General features: G+C 42.0%; 1 protein-coding gene across 5 annotated transcripts in view; it reads left to right on the forward strand.

Annotated features, from left to right (window-relative positions):
• Positions 1-2,568: 2,568 nt before the first annotated feature.
• Positions 2,569-26,375, forward strand: part of dhrs7 (dehydrogenase/reductase (SDR family) member 7) — a 40,184-nt gene continuing 16,377 nt past the window's right edge. The window contains exons 1-6 of one of the 5 annotated variants that reach the window (XM_068038801.1): positions 2,569-2,876; positions 3,052-3,091; positions 3,358-3,485; positions 15,400-15,552; positions 21,019-21,125; positions 24,134-24,373. In XM_068038801.1, the coding sequence (XP_067894902.1) occupies positions 3,362-3,485; positions 15,400-15,552; positions 21,019-21,125; positions 24,134-24,373 (624 nt within the window). In that variant the 5' untranslated portion in view covers positions 2,569-2,876; positions 3,052-3,091; positions 3,358-3,361. The remainder of the gene's footprint in view (positions 2,877-3,051; positions 3,092-3,357; positions 3,486-15,399; positions 15,553-21,018; positions 21,126-24,133; positions 24,374-26,375) is intronic. The other 4 variants (XM_068038803.1, XM_068038800.1, XM_068038802.1 and 1 more) reach the window with 4 other exon arrangements.

Consider the following 26,375-nt stretch of genomic DNA (forward strand, 5'->3'; position numbering starts at 1 on the left):
TCTGTCTCCTAATTTCATCTTTCTTTCCCTGTCTGTTTCACTTTCTATCCATGATTTTACATTTAATTAATTGTCATTAGCAACTAAGCCAGGAAGCAACTTAAAATAAACTATGATTTCTATGAAACTATGAATAAAATATACATTTAGAGGAAAACATTTCAAACCGCAGTGTCTACAATGATATCCCCAGCTAAACACATCAACAATTTGTTTTTAAAAGGAATTTTCATAAAACAAAAATAATCTCATAATACTATTTAGTTGCAACATATGCCCTTGATATAAGGCAATTAAATTTGAATCGTAATAAAAAGCAAAAAGGTTGCCAGAAATGCTGGAAACAACCAGATCAAACCACATCAACATTTCAGGTGTGGACATTTCAAACAACATTAAGAAAATAATATAGCATTTAACTATTTTTATCATTCCCAACACTCTTGGAGCAGCTGCTGGCTCTCTGCTTTTTAACACGGGTGTCTGAAGATATAACTACATATATCCCAAGCATTATTAAAGTAAAACAATTGGCTGGACTTTGTAGTAGCAATGACAGCAAAACTGTCAGCATTCAGTGTCATTACTCCTCTGAAACTGTTAAACTTCCGGAATCCACACATGTGCAGTTCAATGTGGAAATCCAGAAGTTGCTGGCATTTGCTTCTCCATAGAGTATGCTTTTGAAGTCCCCACAGACTGCACGCGAGTAGAAATCTCTAAGAACTTCCCCTTTTTACCCTATTAGTTACTACTTCTGCTTTGGTCGTCTCACTGTAAGAACCCTTGAAAAAGTTACAACTTGTTGAATAAGTAGTAACTAGGTTTTTAACAGTGTACCAAGTTCATAATAACTGCTGAAAAACTTTGACTCTGAAAAACTAATTTTATATTTGTGGAATGTCAAACTCTCCATTATGATAAATTCTATATATTTTGAATTTTTTTGGAAGTTAATGTTTTGTGGCATAGTGGTAATGTCACTGGACTAGTAATCTAGCGACCCAGGCTAATAGTCTGTGACATGGGTTCAAATCCCACTATGGCAGCTGGTGGAATTTAAATTCAGTTAATTAATAAATTCAATTGAGAGCTAGTCTCGGTAACGATGACCATGAAACTACATACAAACTTATGAATTAAGAGCAGGAGTCGGCCGTTTGGTCCCTTGAGCCTGCTCCACCATTTGATAAGACCATGGCTGATCTGACTGTGGCCTCAACTCTACTTTCCTGTCTACCTGCTGTAACCTTTCACTTCCTTGTCAATCAAGAATCTTGCTAGCTCAGCCTTAAAAATATTCAATGACCTTGCCTCCACTATTCCCTGAGGAAGAGAATTCCATCGACTCACAACCATCTGAGAGAAAATATTTCTCCTCATCTCTGTCTTAAATGGGAGACCCCTTATTTTTAAACTGTGTCCCCTAGTTCTGTAGTATTAATGTTTTGAAATTGCAATTGCTTTGTGCATTGTGTACTCAAGAGGCTGCTGTAGAACACACATTCAAGCAAAGGGAAAGTGAAAGTAAAACAGAATAAAGAAGACACCATTTTGTTCAGCAGCCTGCAGTCTTTGCCTCTCAATCTTTGCCTCTGTATTAAACTTGGCTAAATCTCACTCCAGACCCGCAGACATCACATTCAACACCACCTTCTCAAGAGCAATTAGGGATGGGTAACAAATACTGGCCTTGCCAGAGATGCCCACATCCCATGAAAGAATAAAAAAAATCAGCTTCTTTCTTAATCCCACATGTCCCAATCATTTATTTCAAATTTTGCAGATAATCAGTGCATTTTATAATAAAAACAGCAATGCTGGAAAGACTCAGGAGGTCTGGCAACATCTATGGGAGAGATACAGAGTTAACGTTTCAGTTCAATGACCTGTCCTAGTTTGCTGTCTGTGAGAAGACTTCAGTATGATTGGCTGCTTACCCTGCTTAATGACATCGCTGTTGCTGGATGCCAAATCCCCTTGATTTGGTGCCAGAAATCAAAATTAACGCTGGGGAAGGTTAAATCAATGCCACTGACTTCAAAATCCAGGCCAATATATAAAGAAAAAGGGACTGCCAAATTAGTCTTTGAATAAACAGTGCACAATTGACAGCTCTCATCGAGTAGAAATTGATGCGAGTGGTCTTTGGATCTTGTTAAAAGCATATGTAGAATGGTGGTAACACACTGCTGTATTAGTGATGTCAGTGGCAACAGTACCAGCGGCGATGTGAGAAAAAACTTTTTTTACATAGCGTGTATTTAGGATCGGGAATGCACTGCCTGAGCGTTTGCTGGAGGCAGATTCAATCGGGGCTTTCAAAAGGGAATTGAATAAGCATCCGAAAGTGAATAAAAATTGCAGGGCTACAGGGAAAAGGCAGGGGAGTGGGACTGGCTGTGTTACTTTTACAGTGAGTCTACACGGGCACGATGGGCGCGAATGGCCTCGTTCTGTGCTGTAACCATTTTGTGATTCTCAAAGCCAATGGTCAGGAGCTGCCAGTGGTTTGAATTTCGCGGGTCGCAAGTGATGTCATCGGCCCCCCGGAAGCAGTGAGGTGATCAGGCTCGACAGAAAGCAAAAGACGTTGTTTACTCTTTAAACAAGGGCCCAACCGTCTCCTGGGAGAAGGGACTCACAAGGTGCCACACTCCCCCCACATTTATTTCTACTGGACGGTCAATACCATTGCAATCTTTTGCTGTCGTCTGACGAGCCCTGAACGATTAGATTTATCTGTTGGCTTAGTGATCATCCCTGAAAGCGTCTGTTTCTCAAACACGACAAAAACATTCTTTTTAAAAGCTGCACACAACAGGTGTTCGACAGCATATTGGGACGTTTTAGTAAGTAAAAAGCGTTATATCAATGTAAGTTATTCTCTTTTTGTTTCAAATTTCTAGCATTGCAGTATTTTGCTTTTTAAAGCAAAAAAGGGAAACAGATTATGCAAATTCAGTACGAAGTTTTACCACGTTTTAAAAACACATTTCTTGTAAAGTATTGGATAACGTTTGCTCAAAATATAGCTTTTCATTTTAACAGATTAATTGGGTTGACCAAAGCTGTCAAAAATCACCAACAGGTAGGAAAGCTTAATGTCACTTGATATTCAGTGTAAGTAAAAATATTGTAGCAATAGCAATGTGAATAGAACAAAATGTGAACAATACATAAGGACTAAGTGGACTTCCAAGTAATTCTACATCATTATAATTTTTAAATTTACTGAGGCATGTTTAGATATTGTGTTTTATCAGGCACGAGTGGAGAGACTGGAAGTAAATTGAAATATTGTCTTTTGAAGATTAGTTCAATTCACACTGTTTTCTTTATTTTGTCAAATACTAGGGCAATGGATCTTTTGGCACTATTGTGTTACTGTCTGGTGATTTATGTGATTGTGCAGTTTGTTCGGTTCTTGAGAGCTGATGCAGATTTTACTTTGTTATGGGCTGAATACTTGGGAAACAAGCCAGGTACAGAGATGTCAATTTATTTCTATATTCAATAATTTAATGTACTTTTTATATGTTGTAAAAATGTAACCATTCCATCAGTGCAAAACTTATTTCAGATATGAAAGAACTGCACTATTGACATATTCCATTTGCTCTTTTTATCACATCAGTAAATTTTCACAATAATGCAGCATTTAAATGAAAATAGAACTACCAACTGAGCCATTTTAGATTGTGATCCTGAACCATAAAGGTTATCAAAATCCAAGCTTGATACCTGGGGCAGGATTTTGCTGAAGGCTTCAGGACACCACCGTCAGGCTCAAATGGGGGTCAGATGTCTGCACTGTGTGGAAAATGGTCACTCGCCTGTGGTTTTCCTCAAATTGGCCATTTAAAGGCCAGAGGGCAGGGTTGCCATTCAATAAGGACAGCAGGCAGGCTCTCGAAGCTGGAGGGCCAATAGGAGGCCCTCCAGCTTGAAAGCAACAGTAGGATGCCATGGCAGTTAAGTGAGGGAGAGGGCGACCCAAAAAGGAGGCACCCTCTCTCCAATTTTGCAAATTTAAAATTTAAAAAAGCTGTTGCACCCAGGCCACTACTGTGGAGGGGAGCCTCTGAGTCTACCTGGAGTGTACGCTGGCTGGCAGTAAGAAATTCTGTGCCTGCTCACCTCTGTTCCCACCAGTGGTGTGGCCTGAAAATCCAGCTCCTGGTTTTTGTTGGTTAGCTGATTTCAGCTGGGATGGCATTAGGAATACTACACTGAACCTCAGTGCTCCTGGATTAAGTGTAAAAATCAGGCAACAGTCCCATTGCCATACTGTAGATAAATCTATTAATTGCAGTAAATCACCACTGACAGTTTTCAGCCATACTAGGTGCAAAATAGGCACAAATATCAACTTCACCCGGCAGTCCAGCAACATTAACTTAAAATCAATTCTAACATCATTCAGAAACCTAGCATGTTTCATCATTCTGCTGAGCTGAGATTCATTCCCTGCAGCCAATCAAATAGCTTTCCAGCACCTCCTGCCAAGTCTCATATGGCCCTTAGGTAAGTTATTCATGGACTAAAGTTACCTGTGGAACCTTACGCTAACATGTTACGATCATCAACAACAGAGAGAAAATTGGAATAAATACAGAAAGTGCTGGAAATACTCAGTAGGTCTGGTAGCATCTGTGGAGAGAGAAACAGTTAACGTTTCAGGCCTATGACCTTTCATCAGAACTGGCAAAGGTTAGAAATGTATTAGACTTTGAGCGAGTGTAAGGGGGGAGAAGGGGGGAATCATAGGCAAATTTTCTTATTACTGCTTATGGAAGAAAAGGTAGTTTTGCCCATCTCAGGACTCAGCTGCCATGAGAGAAGGGCCACTTTGATCCCTAATATGCCCACTGGTACATTGTGCAATCCTGCACTGAGGAAATATCTAGGTGAAACACTATAGTTCACAAATTATCTTTATGAAGCAGTAATGTAGAGAAAACAGTAGATATACACACATGCACCCAAGATTATAAATGTGATTTTACTGCATTTGTTGTTTATGTAGAGTGGCCTTGGCAAGATTTGGAAGCTGTTTCATCAGATGGCAGATTTGTGAGTTCTGCATTGATGCAGAAGCCATAGGGAGATGTACACAGGACTGTTAACAGAATGTCAGATTTTCAAATTAGATTAGATCTTCTGTATTAAAGTGTATGCAATTCCCTAGCTCCAGGCAAAGGATCCTCTTTTTCAAAAAACGAATCTTTCTGAGGATTTGTATGTTGCTGGAAAAGCTGTTATTGTCTATCCCTACAAGCCCATACAACTGAGTGGTTTGCTGAGTGTTTTAGATGGCAGTTAATAGTCACTTGGTGTGGTACAGTACTCTCGAATAGACCAGACCAACAGGTTTCCTTCCCTAAAGGACATTAGTGAACAGTTTTTTCCTGAAAATTTGACAGCTTCATGGTCACTGATGGGAACTGAACATCCAGGGGTATTCAATATTTAGGAAGGACAAGCAAAAAGGGAAAGGAGGTGGGGTAGTGTTGTTAGTAAAGGAGGAAATCAATGCAATAGTGAGGAAGGATATTGACTCGGAAAATCATGATGTGGAATTTGTATGGGTCGAGCTAAGAAACTTCAAGGGGCAGAAAACATTGGTGGGGGTTGTCTGTAGGCCCCCAAACAGTAGTGGCGATGTAAGGGATGGCATTAAGCAGGAAATTCGAGATGCATGTAATAAGGGTACAACTGTAATCATGGGTGACTTTAATCTACATATACATACCAAATTAGCAATACTGTGGAGGAGGATTTCCAGGAGTGTGTATATGATGGTTTTTTAGACCAATACGTTGACGAACCAACTAGAGAACAGGCTATCCTAGACTGGGTATTGTGCAATGAGAATGGATTAATTAACAATCTTGTCGTGCAGGGTCTCTTGGGGAGGAGCGACCATAACATGATAGGATTCTTCATTAAGATGGAGAGTGAAGTAGTTGAATCCGAAACTAGGGTCCTGAATCTAAATAAAGGAAACTACGAAGGTATGAGGCATGAGTTGGCTATGATAGATTGGGGAACTTTACTGAAAGGGTTGACGGTGGATAGGCAATGGATAATATTTAAAGAACGTGTGCATGAATTACAACAATTATTCATTCTTGTCTGGCACAAAAATAAAACCAGAAAGGTGGCTCAACTGTGGCTTACAAAAGAAATTAGAGATAGAATTAGATCCAAAGAGGAGGCATATAAAATTGCCAGAAAAAGCAGTAAGTCTGAGGATTGGGAGCAGTTTCGAATTCAGCAAAGGAGGACAAAGAGGTTGGTTAAACAGGGGAAAATAGAGTATGAGATTAAACTTGCGGGGAACATAAAAACTGACTATAAAAGCTTCTATAAATATGTGAAGGGAGAAAGATTAGTGAAGACAAATGTAGGTCCCTTACAGTCAGAAACGGGGGAAATTATAATGGGGAACAAAGAAATGGCAGAACAATTAAACACATACTTTGGTTTGGCCTTCACAAAGGAGGATACAAATAACGTCCCAGAAATGTTAGGGAACCATGAGAGGCGGGAACTGAAGGAAATCAGTATTAGTAAAAAAAAAAAATAGTGCTCGGGAAATTAATGGGGTTAAAGGCTGACAAATCCCCAGGGCCTGATAATCGACATCCCAGAGTACTTAAGGAAGTGGCCCTGGAAATAGTGGATGCATTGGTGGTCATCTTCCAAAATTCTATAGACTCTGGAGCAGTTCCTACAGATTGGAGGGTGGAAAAATTAACCCCATTATTTAAAAAAGGAGGGAGAGAAAAAAAAACAGGGAATTACAGACCAGTTAGCCTTAAATCAGTAGTGGGGAAAATGCTAGAGTCTATTATAAAGGATGTGATACCAGAACACCTGGAAAGCATAAACGGGATTGGACGAAGTCAGCATGGGTTTGCAAAAGGGAAATTATGCTTAACAAATTTTTATTTTTTTAATTTATTTAGAGATACAGCACTGAAACAGGCCCTTCGGCCCACCGAGTCTGTGCCAACCATCAACCACCCATTTATACTAATCCTACACTAATCCCATATTCCTACCACATCCCCACCTGTCCCTATATTCCCCTACCACCTACCTATACTAGGGGCAATTTATAATGGCCAATTTACCTACCAACCTGCAAGTCTTCGGCTGTGGGAGGAAACCGGAGCACCCGGCGAAAACCCACGCAGTCACAGGGTGAACTTGCAAACTCCGCACAGGCAGTACCCAGAATTGAACCCAGGTCGCTGGAGCTGTGAGGCTGTAGTGCTAACCACTGCGCCGACCATCTACTGGAGTCTTTTGAGGATGTAACTAGTAGAATAGAAAAGGGCGAACCAGTGGATGTGGTGTATTTGGATTTTCAGAAGGCTTTTGATAAGGTCTCACATAAGAGGTTAGTGTGCAAAATTAAAGCACATGGGATTGGGGGTAATATACTGGCATGGATTGAGAATTGGTTGACAGACAGGAAACAGAGAGTAGGAATAAACAGGTCTTTTTCCAGGTGGCAGGCAGTGACTAGTGGGGTACCGCAGGGATCAGTGCTTGGGCCCCAGCTATTCACAATATATATTAATGACTTGGGTGAGGGAACTAAATGTAACATTTCCAAGTTTGCAGATGACACAAAGCTGGGGTGGAATGTGAGCTGTGAGGAGGATGCAGAGAGGCTCCAGTGCAATTTGGACAAGTTGGGTGAATGGGCAGATGCAGTATAACGTGGATATATGTGAGGTTATCCACTTTGGTTGTAAAAACAGAAAGGTAGATTATCTCACTGGTGATAGATTGGGAAAGGGGGATGTGCAATGAGACCTGGGTGTCCTTGTACACCAGATGCTGAAAGCAAGCATTCAGGTGCAGCAAGTGGTTGGGAAGGTGAATGGTATGTTGACCTTCATTGTAAGAGGATTTGATTACAGGAGCAAGGATGTCTTATTACAGTTATACAGGACCTTGATGAGAACAAATCTGGAGTATTGTGTGCAGTTTTGGTCTCCTTATCTGAGGAAGGATGTTCTTGCCATGGAGGGAGTGCAAAGAAGATTTACTAGGCTGATTCCTGGGATGGCAGGATTGATGTATGAGGAGAGATAAGGTCGGCTAGGCCTATATTCACTAGAGTTTAGAAGAATGAGAGGGGATCTCATAGAAACCTATAAAATTCTAACAGGACTAGACAGGTTAGATGCAGGGAGGATGTTCCCAATGGCTGGGGAGTCCAGAACCAGGGGTCACAGTCTCAGGATACGGGGTATGCCATTTAGAACAGAGATGAAGAGAAATTTCTTCACTGAGGGGCGTGAACCTGTGGAATTCTCGACCGCAGAAGGCAGTAGAGGCCAAGTCGTTAAATATATTCAAGAAGAAGATTTATACATTTCTTAATATCAAAGGGATCAAGGGATATGGAGAAAAATCGGGAACAGGGTACTGAATTAGACGATCAGTCATGATCTTTTTTGAATGGCGGAGCTGGCCTGAAGGGCCGAATGGCCTACTCCTGCTTCTATTTTCTATGTTTCTATGTTTTAATAACAGCAGATTTTTTTTAAATCTCAAGATTTATAAAACGGAATTCAAATTCTCAGCTACAATTCTCTGGATTTTTAGTTCAGTTTTTCGTTTAGTTCAGCACTCTGCATTACTAATACAGTAATAACATCACTACTCCAAGATGCCTCCTTTATGTTGCTTCAGTTGTTCTTGGAGGTCGCTGTGCTGGGAGCCTTCCTCCTGCAAAGCTTCTTTGAAGGGCATAATTGTGTAATGTACAGCAAACATTTTGGGTTATACTGAAGGACACCCCCAGATAAATTCAGGCAACTGAAATGCTGCTTCAGCATTCCAATATGTGCTTGACGATCACTCTAGTGGAGTTATATACTTCATTATAACTGTTCAACTGGTATCTTGAGAGACTGCAGAGTTGTCATAAATTACAGCTGTGGAGGTTAGTCTTCAATTTCCCCAGGAACCACTCAAGAATTGTTTTGCCGGGCCATATATTGACCGGACGCTGGATTGTCTTAAATTGAGGCATTGTGATGCTTGCTGGGTAGGAAGGCATTTATTTGCATTATGATGCTGATGGTTACAGCTGAGATGAAGAGATTGGTTGAAATTCTTTGTGATTCATGTAGATAGTGGTGTTGTATAATAGAACTAAACAATAAACAATTGTTTAGTGAATAGCTGGATTCAAGATGGCTCTTGGGCTGATAGCTCCCTAGGAAGCTCCCTTGCTGTGCAACTCTATCCTTGGCCATCTGCTGCCATTCTTTGTGCTTTCTCCCCCAATCTACCCTCTTAAACTGTTTAAATTTCCCTGGCTCTTTAATCAGTGCATTTTAGCCCTAACTACAAGTTAACAGCTAGTTTAATGTTACCTGGGCCCACTGCCCTCTCCCAGCCATACCTGCTCTTTCGTTGCTTCATTGAGCACTGAACTTTGCTCAAATTGACATTCAGATTTCTGGATGCCAAGGCTACACCTCTCTACTGGACAAAACTGTAAAATACAGCTGGTGATACTGATCTTCTATCCTCGTCTACATCGTCCAGTGCGTCCGCGGCCACGGCGTGCGGTAATTTCAGTGCAGAGAGGAAGGAGCAGCAGAACCCAAGGGAAATAAGATCAGTACAGAGGGGAAGTATTGAGAAAAAGGTGCCCCCGAACACGAAAAAAGCCACGACCCGGCCCCAGTTGACTCCATCGCGGAATAGCTCCTCGGCCACAGCTTCAAAGCACCCGTGGGAGGTGTGCGGCTCGTAGCACAGCTGCAGCTCAATGTTGGCAAATTCCTGCTGGTACTGGTGCTCGAAGCTGTCGCCCGCCTCCCGGAGGACGCGGTGAGCTTTCTCGGCGGTGATGGTGGAAATGTTTCATTACCTGCACCCCCTCCCCTCCCCTTCCCAGCCCACCCCCACCCCCCCTCGCACCCCCTTCCCAGCTCCCCCCTCGCACCCACTTCCCCTGCACCCCCTCCCCTACCCCCCTGCAGTCCCCTTCCCAGCTCCCCCTTGCATCCCCTTCCCTCCACCCCTCCCCCTCCTCCCACCGGCATCCACCTATCCTTGTGTAGGGACCCTTACAACCCCACTGCCTTGTGGGTGTCTCGGGAGAGACCAAGGCTAAGGGAGTAAACCCTAACAGAAAATCCGAAGGCGGTCATGTGTCACCTTTGGCATGTTTCCGGCAGTTCCTGCAGCCATACCGGTGCCAAATGTCGTGCTCTGTACTCCTTTGGACCCCACCAGGAAGGCCGAGAGGGGGGTTTTGACGCTTGGGCAACTCACAACTTCCATACCTCCGCCCAGGCATGCGCCATAGAGAGGTCACGCCATAGTCGCCTTACAGCGACCAAAACAACACGGAAGGCAGCAATTACGGGTTATAAGTCCAGCTCAATTAGCGGAGAGATTGGGCGCCACGGGTTGCTTTTGGTCGGTGGGAGAGGTCATCGCTTCTCACTGGACAGCTACCGCCTGCCTCAAACCGGGCAGCCCACGGTCAGTAAGGTTCTGTCCTGCCACAGTCCACCTGCTTCAATGGGTGCTTGGAGCTCAAGGTCATTGCCCGAAAAGTGAACTACAACACTGCACCAAACAGCACGACAAAACAAGGAAAGAAGGTACCAGCGCTTTGTTTTGCAAGCTGGAACGTTAGAACTATGTGTCCTGACCTGTCGGAAGACCTTGCACAGATCAACAATTCTCGGAAGACCGCCATCATTAACAATGAGCTCAGCAGAGTCAACGTGGACATTGCAGCACTTCAGGAGACACGCCTCCCTGCGAGCGGATCTCTAAGACAGCAAGACTACACCTTCTTCTGGTAGGGATCCTGAAGAACCAAGACAGCATGGAGTGGGCTTTGCCATCAGAAACTCTTTGCTCAGCATGATAGAGCCACCTTCAAATGGCTTGGAACGCATACTGTCCATGCGACTGCTCACTGCTTCTGGTCCAGTACACCTACTCAGCATCTATGCTCCAACACTCTGCTCCCCACCTGAAGCTAAAGACCAGTTCTACGAGGAACTCCATAATATCATTAATAGCATCCCCAATACCGAACATCTGTTCCTGCTGGGGGACTTTAATGCCAGGGTTGGGACTGACTATGACTCATGGCTCTCCTGCCTTGGGCGCTATGGCATTGGAAGGATGAATGAGAATGGACAGAGACTGCTGGAGTTGTGTACCTATCACAACCTCTGCATCATCAACTCGTTCTTTCATACTAAACCCTGTCACCAGGTTTCTTGGAGGCACCCAAGATCACGTCGTTGGTACCAGCTGGACCTCATCGTCACAAGGCGAGCCTCCTTAAACAGCGTTCAAATCACACGCAGCTTCCACAGTGTGGACTGCGACACCGACCGTTCCCTGGTGTGCAGCAAGGTAAGACTCAAACCAAAGAAGCTGCATCACTCCAAGCAGAAGGTCCGCCCACGTATCAACACTAGCAGAATTTCTTATCCACAGCTGTTACATAAGTTTCTAAATTCATTTGAAAAAGCCCTTCAAAACACTCCCACAGGGGATGCAGAGACCAAGTGGGCCCACATCAGAGACGCCATCTATGACTCAGCTATGACCATCTATGGCAAACGTGTGAAGCAGAGCTCACTTTGAAGAGCTGGAACCTGTCATAACCGCTAAGCGTATTACACTGTTGAACTACAAGAAAGCCCCCAGCGAGCTAACATCCGTAGCACTTAAAGCAGCCAGAAGCGCTGCACAAAGAACAGCCAGGCGCTGCGCAAATGACTACTGGCAACACCTATGCAGTCATAGTCAGCTGGCCTCTGACCCCGGAAACATCAGAGGAATGTATGATGGCATTAAGAGAGCTTTTGGGCCAACCATCAAGAAGATCGCCCCCCCCCCTCAAATCTAAATCAGGGGACACAATCACTGACCAACGCAAGCAAATGGACCGCTGGGTGGAGCACCACCTAGAATTGTACTCCAGGGAAAATGTCACTGAGACCACCCTCAATGCAACCCAGTCTCTGCCAGTCATGGATGAGCTGGACATACAGCCAACAAAATCGGAACTCAGTGATGCCATTGATTCTCTAGCCAGCGGAAAAGCCCCTGGGAAGGACAGCATTACCCTTGAAATAATCAAGAGTGCCAAGCCTGCTATACTTTCAGCACTCTACGAACTGCTTTGCCTGTGCTGGGACGAGGGAGCAGTACCACAGGACATGCGCGATGCCAATATCATCGCGCTCTATAAGAACAAGGGTGACTGCGGTGACTGCAACAACTACCGTGGAATCTCCCTGCTCATCATAGTGAGGAAAGTATTCGCTCGGGTCGCTTTAAACAGGCTCCAGAAGCTGGCCGAGCGTGTCTACCCTGAGGCACAGTGTGGCTTTCGAGCAGAGAGATCCACCATTGACATGCAGTTCTCCCTTCGCCAGCTACAGGAGAAATGCTGTGAACAACAGATGCCCCTCTACGTTGCTTTCATTGATCTCACCAAAGCCTTTGGCCTAGTCAGCAGACGTGGTCTCTTCAGACTACTAGAAAAGATTGGATGTCCACCAAAGCTACTAAGTATCATCACCTCATTCCATGACTATATGAAAGGCACAATTCAGCATAGCGGCGCCTCATCAGACCCCTTTCCTATCCTGAGTGGCGTGTAACAGGGCTGTGTTCTCACACCTACACTGTTTGTTATGATCTTCTCCCTGCTGCTCTCACGTGTCCAAGTCTTCAGAAGAAGGAATTTTTCTCCACACAAGATCAGGTGGCGGGTTGTTCAACCTTGCCCTTCTAAGAGCGAAGACCAAAGTACGGAAAGTCCTCATCAGGGAACTTCTCTTTGCTGACGATGCTGCATTAACATCTCACACTGAAGAATGTCTGCAGAGACTCATTGACAGGATTGCGGCTGCCTGCAACGAATTTGGCCTAACCATCAGCCTCAAGAAAACAAACATCATGGGACAGGACGTCAGAAATGCTCCATCCATCAATATCGGCGACCACGCTCTGGAAGTGGTTCAAGAGTTCACCTACCTAGGCTCAACTATCACCAGTAACCTTCTCTAGATGCAGAAATCAACAAGCGCATGGGAAAGGCTTCCACTGCTATGTCCAGACTGGCCAAGAGAGTGTGGGAAAATGGCGCACTGACACTGAACACAAAAGTCCGAGTGCATCAAGCCTGTGTCCTCAGTACCTTGCTCTACGGTAGCGAGGCCTGGACAACGTATGTCAGCCAAGAGCGACGTCTCAATTCATTCCATCTTCGCTGCCTCCAGAGAATCCTTGGCATCAGGTGGTAGGACTGTATCTCCAACACAGAAGTCCTCGAGGCGGCCTACATCCCCAGTATATACACCCTACTGAACCAGCAGCGCTTGAGATGGCTTGGCCATGTGAGCCGCATGGAAGATGGCAGGATCCCCAAGGACAGATTGTACAGCGAGCTCACCACTAGTATCAGACCCACCGGGCCGTCCATGTCTCTGCTTTAAAGATGTCTGCAAACGCGACATGAAGTCCTGTGACATTGATCACAAGTCGTGGGAGTCAGTTGCCAGTGATCGCCAGAGCTGGCGAGCAGCCATAAAGGTGGGGCTAAAGTGTGGCGAGTCGAAGAGACTTAGCAGTTGGCAGGAAAAAAGACAAAAGCGCAAGGAGAGAGCCAACTGTGTAACAGCCCCGACAACCAATTTTATCTGCAGCACCTGTGGAAGAGTCTGTCACTCTAGAATTGGCCTTTATAGCCACTCCACAAGCTACTGATCACCTCCAGGCGCTTACCCATTGTCTCTCGAGACAAGGAGGCCAAAGAGGATAATAGAACTAAAAGAGCCACATGGGTACAATCAATAAACTTCAGCATTTTCAGGAATCCTGCCACTATAAAGTTTGAGACCACTCATAACAGCTGTCGAAAGGTAAGGTGATAAACTGTGATGCTGAAGTGAACAAAGCATTTGTGATTTACTTTCCACATTTATGCAGTGCTGATATCCCAGCATGTCTGCAGTGCCAACTTAAAAGAATGCCAATGCATAAAATTTGAGTGTGATTGTCATTTTAACAGCCAGCAGGAGTGCTGTGGCTGTGATGAGGTTGACTGCAGTTAGCATTTGGTACAACTCTGTTTCCTTGGTGAAGTGAAGTATGCATTGCTCTTTGGACTAATGGAAGTATGTACACCTCTGGGAGGTAAAGGCCTGCTCAAGTGACAAAAAAAAAGACCCAAACTCGTCGGAACCACATTGGACCTGAGCCCGACCCCCTCCATTCCCCGCCCCCCGAGTTCGACCCGACTACCATAATGTTCCCTTTACTTACCTACCGACTCCCAATCTTCAGGAATCTGCAGCATGAGCATGATGACGTCATGGAGACGCTCACTGCGCAGACTCAGAATTTCCCTGCTTGACGTCCCAGACTCACAGCTCAGGTAAGTTTTAAACTTTTAACACTTACCTTGCTGTGTCTGTCTGACCCGGAACCGGACCAACCCGAACCCAACACATGTTGGCGGGTAGCAGGCCTTTGCTGGGAGGTAGATAGGTGCAGATTCACCTGCTTGGAATTCCTTAGTTCTTCCTCTTCCTGTAAGACGGAAACAGGAAACATATAAGGGGTCATTTGAGAGGTTCTGTTCCTGCTACACCGCTTCCCTCGCAGTAATCTGAGTTCAGAAAAATAGGGCTACAGTGTGAGCTCATCTCTGTTACAAAAGCCAATGCTAGCAACGCTCATGCCACAAGTGGAACGTCGCAAAATTACCACCCAATTGACTATTTCATTGGCAATTCTCCTATGTGGCATTATGTCAGCAGGAATGGAAAAATGCAGTTCTACAGAACAATAAGAAAAAACAAAAAGGTTCAGCAACAGCCCTTTGATGTTTTGGTCTCAGTCCTAGTATCTTTAAACAGAGTTCTTTTTTGAAGCTGAATGTCTAATAACCCTGAATACCTAGCTTAACTTATCAGATAAAGGAAACAGTGCAAAATGGTAGGAGGCCATGAGAAATTGGTTGTTTGGCATCATCACATCATTATGCACTGATTTACTTGTAATTGTTCACAAACTGTCAACCATTTCCTGCAATACTTCAAAACTCAATCACAGAATTGCAGTGAGGGAAAATGGACAGAGATCTGGCATAGTAGCCGTCCACTCAGTTTTCCAATCAGAAACACCTACTTTACATATTTAAAAAAAGGGTGTTATCAATCTGCAATCTAGGCTAGTGTGTCTGCACCATCTGAACCACCTTTTAAGGCATACAATTTATTGATAAAAGAAAAGGAAAATTATTAATTTATGAAAGGCCTTTTGATACTTAAAGGGATAAACATTGAGCATTGTGTATTTAATGTTCGACAGAAGACAAACTCTTCAATAAAGTGGTATGGATAACAGGGGCCTCTAGTGGAATTGGAGAGGAGTTAGCATACCAACTATCAAAATTAGGAGCTGCATTGGTGCTGTCTGCTAGGAGAGAGGCTGAACTGCAACGAGTTAAACAAAACTGCCTTGGTAAGTAAGTAAAAGTATTTTAAATCACCGTTGACGTGGATTACCGGAAGAGTTGATTTTGAAAAATAAACTGTTGGAAATTAATTAATTAAAGCTAATGTGCTGTTTGCTATCCTTACAAAAGTTCTTTTTATATGGAGCTTCAGGAGTCAAAACAGACTGAAACAGGGATGGGATGAAGGAGTATGTAATGATTTCAAAAGGCATTCAGCTTATCGAGTAATATGTAATGAATATACGCAAAAAAATTATTTTTGTGGACTGAATCTGCAATTTATCTCTTTTTTTCCCCTCTGGTGAAAGTCCAGACCCCTTTTCAATTTTCAATCTATTCATTCATTCCCTTATTCAAATCTTCCTTGTCGAAGCATCAGCTGTGGTCAGGAAGGCTGTCAATACAATACAAAAGAAATTAGGGATAGTATTAGATCCAAGGAGGAGAAATATAAAATGGCCAGAACAAGCAGCAAATCTGAGGATTGGGAGCAGTTTATAATTCAGCAAAGGAGAACAAAGGGATTGATTAAGAAGGGGAAAATAGAGTATGAGAGTAAGCTTGCAGAAAACATAAAAACTGACTGTAAAAGCTTCTATAGATATGGGAAGAGAAAAAGATTAATGAAGACAAACGTGGATCCCTTACGGCCAGAAACAGGGGAATTTATAATGGGGAACAAAGAAATGGCAGACCAAATAAATATATACTTTGGTTCTGTCTTTACAAAGGAGGACACAAGTTACCTCCCAGAAATGTTGGGGAACATAGGGTGTAGTGAGGAGGAGGAACTGAATAAAAATCAGTATTAGTAGGGAAATGGTGTTAGGGAAATTGATGGGATTGAAGGCCGATAAATCCCCTGGGCCTGATAATCTACATCCCAGAGTACTTAAGGAAGTGGCCCTGGAAATAATAGATGCATTGCTGGCCATTTTTCAAATTCTATAGACTCTGGAACAGTTCCAACGGATTGGAGGGTAGCTAATGTAACCCCACTATTTTTAAAAAAGGAGGTAGAGAGAAAACAGGGAACTATAGACCGGTTAGCCTGACATCAGTAGTGGGGGAAAATGCTAGAGTCCATTATAAAAGATGTAATAGCAGAGCACTTGGAAAACAATGACAGGATCGTACAAAGTCAACATGGATTTACGAAAGGGAAATCATGCTTGACAAATCTACTGGAATTTTTTGAGGATGTAACTAGTAGAATAGATAAGGGAGAACCAGTGGATGTGCTGTATTTAGACTTTCAGACAGGCTTTCGATAAGGTCCCACATAAGAGATTAGCGTGCAAAATTAAAACACATGGGATTGTGGGTAAGGTACTGACATGGATAGAGAACTGGTTGGCAGACAAGAAACAAAGAGTAGGAATAAACGGGTCTTTTTCCAATGGCAGGCAGTGACTAGTGGGGTACCGCAGGGATCGGTGCTGGGACCCCAGCTATTCACAATATATATTAATGATATAGATGAGGGAATGAAATGTAATATATCCAAGTTTGCAGATGACACAAAGCTGGGTGGGAGTGGGAGCTGTGAGGAGGATGCAGAGAAGCTCCAGCGTGATATGGACAGGTTGGGTGAGTGGGCAAATACATGGCAGATGCAGTATAATGTGGATAAAATGAGCTTATCCACTTTGGTGGCAAAAACAGAAAGGCAGATTATCTGAATGGCAATAGATTTGGAAAAGGGGGCGGTGCGGTGAAACTTGGGTGTCCTTGTGCACCAGTTGCTGAAAGTAAGCATGCAGGTGCAGCAGGCAGTTAAGAAGGCAAATGGTATGCTGGCCTTAATAGCGAGAGGATTCAAGTACAGGAGCAAGGATGTCTTGGAGTATTGTGTGCAGTTTTGGTCTCCTTATCTGAGGAAGGATATTCTTGCTATGGAAGGAGTGCAGTGAAGGTTCACTAGACTGATTCCTGGGATGGCAGGACTGACGTATGGAGGACAGATTGGGTCGATTAGGCTTGTATTCGCTAGAGTTTAGAAGAATGAGAGGGGATCTCATAGAAACCTACAAAATGCATGAAGGATGTTCCCGATGGCGGGGGAGTCCAGCACCAGGGGTCACGGTCTAAGGATAAGAGGTAAGCCATTTAGGACTGAGATGAGGAGGGATTTCTTCACCCAGAGAGTGGTGAACCTGTGGAATTTTCTACCACAGAAAGCAGTTGAGGCCAAATCATTAAATATATTCAAGAAAGAGTTATATATAGTTCTTAGGGCTAAAGGGATCAAGGGACATGGCGAGAAAGCGGGAACAGGGTACTGAGTTTGGATCAAAAACGAGAAATGCTGGATTCACTCAGCAGGTCTGGCAGCATCTGTGGAAAGAGAAGCAGAGTTAACGTTTCGGGTCAGTGACCCTTCTTCGGAACAGATGCTGCCAGACCTGCTGAGTGAATCCAGCATTTCTTGTTTTAGCTTCTCTTTCCACAGATGCTGCCAGACCTGCTGAGTGAATCCAGCATTTCTTGTTTTTGTTTCAGATTTCCAGCATCCGCAGTATTTTGCTTTTATATTACTGAGTTTGGATGATCAGCCATGATTGTATTGAATGGTGGTGCAGGCTTGAAGGGCCGAATGGCCTACTCCTCCTCCTATTTTTCTATGTTTCTATACCCCTCTTGATCCAGCTGCTAGTAAATAAACAAGAGCAGCTTGATGATGACTTTTGTCCACTTTTCCCAGCCTCTATACTAAAGTGCCTGGCTTCCACTGAACATTTCCAAGCAACATGCATGTCCCAGCAGTGATTCTTTTTCACTTTTTTTTATTGGCAGCTTTGCTGAGCTCATTGCAGTCAAGACTGCCACACATACAATTGGAGGTTAGCACATTCTTCCTCTAGTGCTCACCTCTGCATTCAGCAGTGGGTGGGGTGCTCTGGTAATCAGTCAGTCTAAACAAAATAATCATAAAGCAGTCGGGCAAGAAGGTACAGTTTTCTGAAGAGCCCTCTTGAGGTTTCTGGTGGAACCAGCAACTCAAGTCACAGGAGGTTGTGTGGTCAAGCTGATTGCTTCTGTCAGCTAGATCAATTAATTAAGGTCAGTAGGTAAAGGGATACAAATATGTAGGATCAAGAACTGACACAGTAGTGTGACGGAAACCACACCTGCCAAAAGGAGACATATTAATTTCGTCATATGGAACATTACTATTTGAACGTTTACTGGACATTGAAATAATTTGTTTAAAAAGACCACAGAACGGTGGCTGAAAACATGGCTGCATATTTGCATTCTGAAGGACAGTTGCATGGAGAGACAATGGGAGCACTCCCTGATCCAATTAGCCAGATGGGTTTTGTCAATAGTTATGATCGAGAGATTGTAGGTCATTGAATGTGTACGAGCCAGCATTCCGCCCCCCACTGAGTGTGTCTGGTAAGCTGTGAGGAATCCACAAACCCTGCAGGCAAGGCTGTCAAGAAAAAAAGGCTAGTCACATAACTAACCTGCTGGCCAACCTGGAGTTAACTGAATTGTGCTCACAGAACAGAAAGGGAGAGACTGCAATTGAACTTCAAAAATAGAGCACTCCCTCTCGGTGTCTCTTTCTTTCTTATGCAAAGTTCCAGGGACCCAAGGAAGTAGCTCAAGCTTCAAGACAGAAGACTCCTGCAGCCTTCTGGTACCAGCTAAGCAAGTTTGAAAGTGTGCACTGGGCCCCAATGAGAACTGCAAGACTTAACTTCAATCAAAGACTTTATATCCAACCCGAACCAGGAACTGAATTCCATCTATTACTTAAAACCTTTCCCCCTTAATTTTTTCTCTTTGTCTCTATTTGCATGTTTCTTTATCGTGTATGCATGCTAGTGTGGTTGCGTTGCGTATTCTTAGTTTTAACTAAGCTAGAGTTTTACAGTTAATAAACTTGCACCTTGTTTGAATCTGAGAAAACCTGTCTGGTTGATTTCTTTGCAATCACAATTAGTGAGCAAGGACTCAGAGGGGAAGCTAAAAACACTTAAAAATTAAACCCTGTTACGGCCAAACCAGGAAAAGGCTGAGAGGGGAGCCCTGCTTCACCTGTTCGTAACAGTAGTAACTTTGATTATTATACTTCTAGGGGCACACACTAGGCCACAAGCTTAGAATTTATCAAAAGATGGCATGCTATGACAAATAATATTTGCAAGGAGTATAAATAGAAACTGGATATGCTGTTTTCCTCTTTTGTTTTCCCTTTCTTTCTCTAATTCTCTGTGGTATTTTCATGAAGCTTTCTCCAAATATCTTTCCCCTGGTAATTCCTTATCCAGGATGATAACATCTTAATTAATATTTAAACTTCATTTTAAGATTTAAGATTTTAAGTTGAATTACCCTGTAAGTACGCCACCCCCTTGACCTCAGTTCTTAAAATTTTTTTTAAAATGTACAGTTTTGCATTTTATTAATTTTTCTTTATAAATTTATAATCTAAGAGCAGTACAGGAGTGTGAAAAAGATGAGTGATTTCGTTAAGATATTGTCAGATAATTCAGTCAAGATTCATGAATTATCAAGCTGGCCCACTTGTAGAATTAGCTGTCATGTCACACTTTTTGCCCCCCACTATGGAGCCTTTTATTTAGTTTGTGTGTCATTCATCTAGTCTTGTTGAAAGTTGCACCCGTAAATCTTTAATCACTAATGTTCTAAAATTATACTGATTTGATTGCAATGCTGCCCATGATCCTGTAAATCATAGAATGATATTGCACAGGAGGCCATTCAGCCCATTGCGCCTGTGAAAGAGCTATCCAATTAGTTCCATTTTCTCTGCTCTTTTCCCATAGCCCCGTAAAGCTGGTTTTTCTAAAGGTTTAGTATAACTACCTTGCACTCCATGCTTCTGTTCATTAAAGCCAAAGGTTCTATATGTTTTTGTTTATATGGTCTTCTCAACTTGTCCTGCCACTTTCAAAGATTTGCATACATACACCTTTGGATCTCTTTGTTCTTGCATCCCCTTTAAAATTATACCATTTAGCTTATATTGCAGCTTATTTATGGTATGTTAACACGTGTACAGGGCAGGGTATGGCAAGAAAAATAATTTTACTGTACATTTCAAAATGATATTCTCTATTTATTTAGCAGGTAAAAGCCTTAAGGTGGGGTATTTCAGTAGCACAGTATCATGTGGAAGAAAAATGTGCTTTTTGATTTTGTTTGGATCTAGGAATAAAAATATCTGTTTTATCAGGAATGCCTCAAAAAAATTTCAAATAGACTACCAGAAACTTTTTTTTTGCTAATTTTGCCTTTATTCCATTTCTCCAAGTTCAAATTTTCCACATTTTGCTATAATTGTATTTCACCTAAATTTATTAGTGGCCCATGGTTTAGCTGAATTTTTCTTCAATAAGGCATGGTAAAAATTAACAGAAGAATGAAATGGATGGGTATGAGAAACAGCTTTTTTTTGTATTCCCTTCTGTGAGTATGTATGATTTGTTTTGTAGATCATAGCAAGCTACAAGAAAAGGATATTCTTGTTCTGCTACTTGACCTGAATGAAAGCAATTCCCATGAGGCTGCAACAAAAAGAGTTATCCAGCGCTTTGGTAAAGTACGTTTCCTGATGATTATCTATTATTAAATGTAATAAAGCTATAAAACTGTTGCACCCTGCTAAATAATTCATGAATAGAATGGAAAATAAAGGTTACATTTCAGTGATGATAGACTTTTTTTGTTAATAGTTAACAGAATGCGAGGAATAGTAAATTATTTTATTAGCAGTTTGAATATATTCAAGCATGCAAATGCTGCTGGTTGTGTTTGGTTTCAATTCACCCTAATTTAAGGCTTCCTTTCAGCAGCATGCCCTATCTGTCCATTTTTCACTTTTGCAGAGATAGGTCTGTGTTCTATAATTTCCTTTGAGTGTGCTGTTTGCTGCACTCATCGTTTCCAGTTTTCATGAGATTTGCTGTTTTTTTCCTAGAAGCAAGCGAAAGTAATGCTACAGTAATAGTAACTCATTTCAAACTTTAGAATTTCACCATCATATTTACTTAGTGTGTAATTGCTTACATCACTGGCCTTGTCAATTAAGCGAATTCTTGTTTGGAACATTTTATATTCACTTTGGCATTTTACATTCTGATTATTATTACTGTTTTATGTAGAGAAACCAAAAAGATTGTGCTCAAGATTTTTTTTTTTTAAAAACAGCTTGCCTAGAAATTGCTTCAAGATCTAAAAGTGAACCCAGCTAATCATTACCAGGCTTTTTAAATAATCAGAGGTGAACTCCTGACCTGATTCGGGTGGAATTCAGACCGTTGTCTGATTTCTCCAATGCTTCCAATTAAATAAATGAGAACATTTTGCTGTCCTCACGATTTTGGCACTCATTGGCACTAGTTTTCTCCTTCATTTTCAGCAGGTTGCTCATGATGGTATAAATTTTCCCAGGTAATGGAACTACTTTTGTGTTTTTTTTTGATCCTGGTTTGTTATGTTTAGGATTAGTCAGGTTAATTTAAAAATGTTTCCATCTTGTTGGGTTTATACGAGATATTCTACTTTAGGTTCAGCGTCACCGGCCAGACCTGTAAGTGGACATTGTGTCTCCGATTAAAAACAGGAGTATGCTTTTCCCTACCTAATAACAAATAAATAGCAAAACCCAGGAATCCTCATCACTGTACTCTGCCTTATTAGAATGTACCACATGGTTCTCCTTTTCCTCAGTGGGGGAATAATATATACTTTGTCAAACTTGGCTCAGGCTTTAACCCAACAGACACGTTTATTTAACATTAAACAGGTACACATACAACCAGCATATTTATAGTAGTTTACTAAGTTTAGTATGCCCTTCAATGTCAAAATAATAGATATTTCTACACTATTTCAATATAAAATTGATCCTTGAAACCTGGTCGCCTAATCCTTACTGGGCAAGTGCTAAGATATAGTAATATAGCTCAGTCTCTCTGCCAGAGACTGACTGGTATAAGGTCAGCCAAATGTATATCACTCAACATCCTTGGAAGATATACTGAAACAAGGAACGTTATATAGCTGTATCTATAACTACAGCCATTCAAAGGTTATTACTTAAAATGTTTTTCCACACATTCATTTCCTAGTAAAGTTCAGAGACAACTCTTAATGTGATTGCTTATACCTGACTAATGAAGAAAAGGCAAAAAATGGAAGCGCTGAAAATCTGAGAAGACAGGAACTGGGCACACAACAGGTCAATCAGCAACTATGGAGAAAACAGAAAAGTTAGCATTTCATGTATAATCCTTCATGAAAACTGAAAAAAATAAGTAAACAAGTATTTAAACATACTTGTTCATTTTTCATTTCAGATAAAGGGCTACACCCAAAATGATTATCTGTCTGTTCTCTCCTCAACTAGTGACTGAAGTGCTGTTTGTTTTTGTCATCTAAGCAGCAAGATGTCCATAAATGCTTATAGGGGATTGTGCATCTGAAGTGATCCTTTTGCCCACAGATGTATGTAATACATTTATATAGCTGTAGCTTGGTCAGCAATAACTAAATGTGCAATTACTGTGGCCAGAAATAAACAAACTAGTAGATGAAATGACTTATCAAAATAAATACTTTTTGTCTTTGTTAGATCATTGTTGACATTGGCATTGTGGATGTAAATTTCAAAATGAGATTGTGTAGTTCTGAGCCTAATACTGATAGGCAGTGGCTCTATATATCAAGCACAGTTACATCAAAATATATTTACATAACTAATAATTGCATCCACAATGTCTTTTCATAGCCAAAAGTTTCATTTGTGCATAATTGAAATGGGAATTATGAACAAATGATTTGATTCTTACTCCCTTCCTAACAGCATGGTGGGTGTACCTACCCCACATGGACTGCAGCGGTTCAAGAAGGCGGCTCACCACTATCTTCTCAAGGTCAATTGGGGATGGGCAATAAATGCCAGCGCCACCCACATCCCATGAATGAAAAAAAAAATGTTTGGCTACATTGTCTATTTAAACATTGCCAAGTTCTACATTTTAACATCTGAAAAAATGCTGTCTTCGATATACAATATGATGTATGTGAAGTATTTAATGGTTTGAGATGAGTTGGATAGTTTACGATGTAAAAATGGTGACTTTGTTTTCCTTTAAAATGATGCTAATGCTCATAGGTTATCACCACCACTCTGGTTTGGAGGTTTACTTTGGCATAGTGAGCCCTTGTTGGTTGACATTGTGCAAGTGTGGTGGCATATATGAAAACCAAAATTCACATCTTTTATAAGCTTTTTCCTCACAAGAAGCTAGACTTCTTTCTAATTATCCCTGCCATTGTAAATCACTTTGGCCAGTAGAAATAAACAATGCTTCACATATCTAGAAAATAAATTATTTATCAGTCATACTTAATCAGTTGCTGATATCTGCTTATATCTCACTGAACTGCTCGAATTAGCCTAGTGCAGCTGTATTGATGATAAAAGATCCAATTTATGCTTTTGTTCAGAAACAAATCTGAAAAACCATGAAAACATTTTTTTTTGTTAAGCCAAGAAATATTCAAAACTTTTCTGTTGCTAGTTTATTTACTTATTTTTTACAGATAGACATTTTGGTCAATAATGCTGGACGTTCCCAGCGCTCCCTGTTCCTGGACACAAACCTTGATGTTTACAAAGCTATAATGCAACTGAACTTTCTCGGTACAGTCTCACTGACCAAATGTGTGTTACCTCACATGATCAAGCAGGAGAAAGGACAAATAGTCACTGTCAGCAGCTTGGCAGGCCTTGTTGCTGCACCTGTTTCTACAGGTTATGCAAGTAGTAAACATGCTCTTCAGGTAGGTGATTTAATTGTATTCAGTAATTTTAGCTGTCACAAACTTATCTAATTGGCCTTTATTTTTCCATGGTTAGTTTTCATTGAAACAGCATACACAATCCTGCACTATATTGAGTTACTTTTTTTGTTAAATCCTGGAGCCGAGATGAACAAAAGTGGTGTTGCTATAATACCTTTGATAACGAGAACTGCAAAGTCACATACTTAAGGAAATTAGTTTTAAAACAAACAATTTTAATGATCAATTATAAATTCCTGGATTTTTTTTTTCATGTTGGGATCTGTAAAAAAAAAAAAAAAATCCTCTCATTACAACCTGAAAAGTGCTAAATTCTCTTATCTTTTCTGATTCCAAGATGCACTGCATTAATGATGACATCATGCATGTATTTTGCACATCATATACACAGACAATCACAAAACCCAAGAGATTCTGGGATGTGATTTTTAGCAGCAAATTCTCAAAAGTTAAAGCAGTTTCAAATTTTCATAAATCATATTGGGATAAATTAAATCACAGACCGCCAAGCTTGATTTTTTTTTTGTTTAGACTTCATAGGAAAATTCTGATGGCTTGACTAAAGCATATCGATGGTTTTGAGTATACTGCCAAGCATAGCATCATGTGAAACAGATGTGTGGAATAATAAAATTAAAAATAGAAATAGTTTGATAATAGTAAGGCTGTTAATCTGTTAATTGTGTATCAATTGTTTGATCATATGCAGATGGAGAGCGTTAAATGGCATCTTCCTTGAGTATTTATAAGCAGACACTTACTGAGACTGGTGAAGGGTTTTAAGTGAGGAGCTACATGTTTGTAATCCTTTTACTCTGTACAATACATGTGAATCTGAGTAAACATAGGCTCCAGCATTACGTTTTTGTTACGACCAGGTGAGAAAGAGGTCTAGGGTTCCCTTTCAACCTTCACCTGGTTTCGCTGTAACTGGGTTTAATTTTAAACACACACCGTGTTTTTAGCTCCCCCTTTGGTGAATCTTTGTTCACCACTTTCTAATTATAAGGCAAAGAAACCAGCACAAACAGGCTTTCTTAGGTTTAAAGAAGAAAAGTGAAATTTTCTTAAACTCTAATTCAGTTAACATCTACAGATACACGATGCGCCCATTCTAGCATGCATACACGATACACATATGCAGATAGGGACAGAAAAGAGCAGCAGAAATAAACTGGAAAAGTTTGAGGCAGTATCTGAAGAGTTTTTGTTACAGGTCTTCGAGCTCACTGTAGAGTCCTTGCTTGTAGGTAGATCTGTTAGGGCCCAGTATTCTTCTTAAACCTTGTTTGCTGTAGGAGACTTTTCTCTCTTGGGGTTCATGTGTCTTCAGTGGGTTTTTGGAGTTCCGTGAGAAAGAGATGGGAGCAGACAGGCAGGAGGTCTTCTTCAGTCCTGGAGCATTTTGCTTTCTGCCAGTTCAAGCACTGGCCAGAATTTTATGCTGGGCGGACGGGAGCCGGACTCTGACATAAATGTCGGTGCCGCTCCCGCCCAGCCTGGGGATCCGTCCCGTATTTTACGGATCCCTAGGCTTTAATTGGCCCCAGGCGGGATTCTTCCATCCATTTGAGGGAGGAGCTCCCACCTCAGTGAGCTGCCGGCCAATCAGTGGGCCGGCAGCTGTTAGTCTCAATAGCGCCACCGGGAGCGGTGGCCACTGCTGAGACTGCAGCCCAGCCAACCGAGGAGGGCGCAATAGAACCGGGACAGAATATAAGTTCGGGCAGCCTCACCAGGGGAATTGGTCGTGCCCTGGTGAGGATAGGGTGGTCGTTTGGGGGGACGGGGGCGTGCATCCTGGTTCCCGGGGTTGGGGTGGGAGGTGGGGGCGGCCCTCAATCGGGCACCCTGCAAAATACCTGTGGCGGCGGGTGAGGGCCCTTAAGTGGCCACTTAAGGGTCTTGATTGGCATCGGGTGGGCGGGCCGTCTCTCACCCCCCCCTTGCCAGACCAACGTAAAATTGGTCGGAGGCAGAA

The sequence above is a fragment of the Heterodontus francisci genome, chromosome 9, assembly GCF_036365525.1.
Source record: "Heterodontus francisci isolate sHetFra1 chromosome 9, sHetFra1.hap1, whole genome shotgun sequence".
Lineage (NCBI taxonomy): Eukaryota > Metazoa > Chordata > Chondrichthyes > Heterodontiformes > Heterodontidae > Heterodontus > Heterodontus francisci.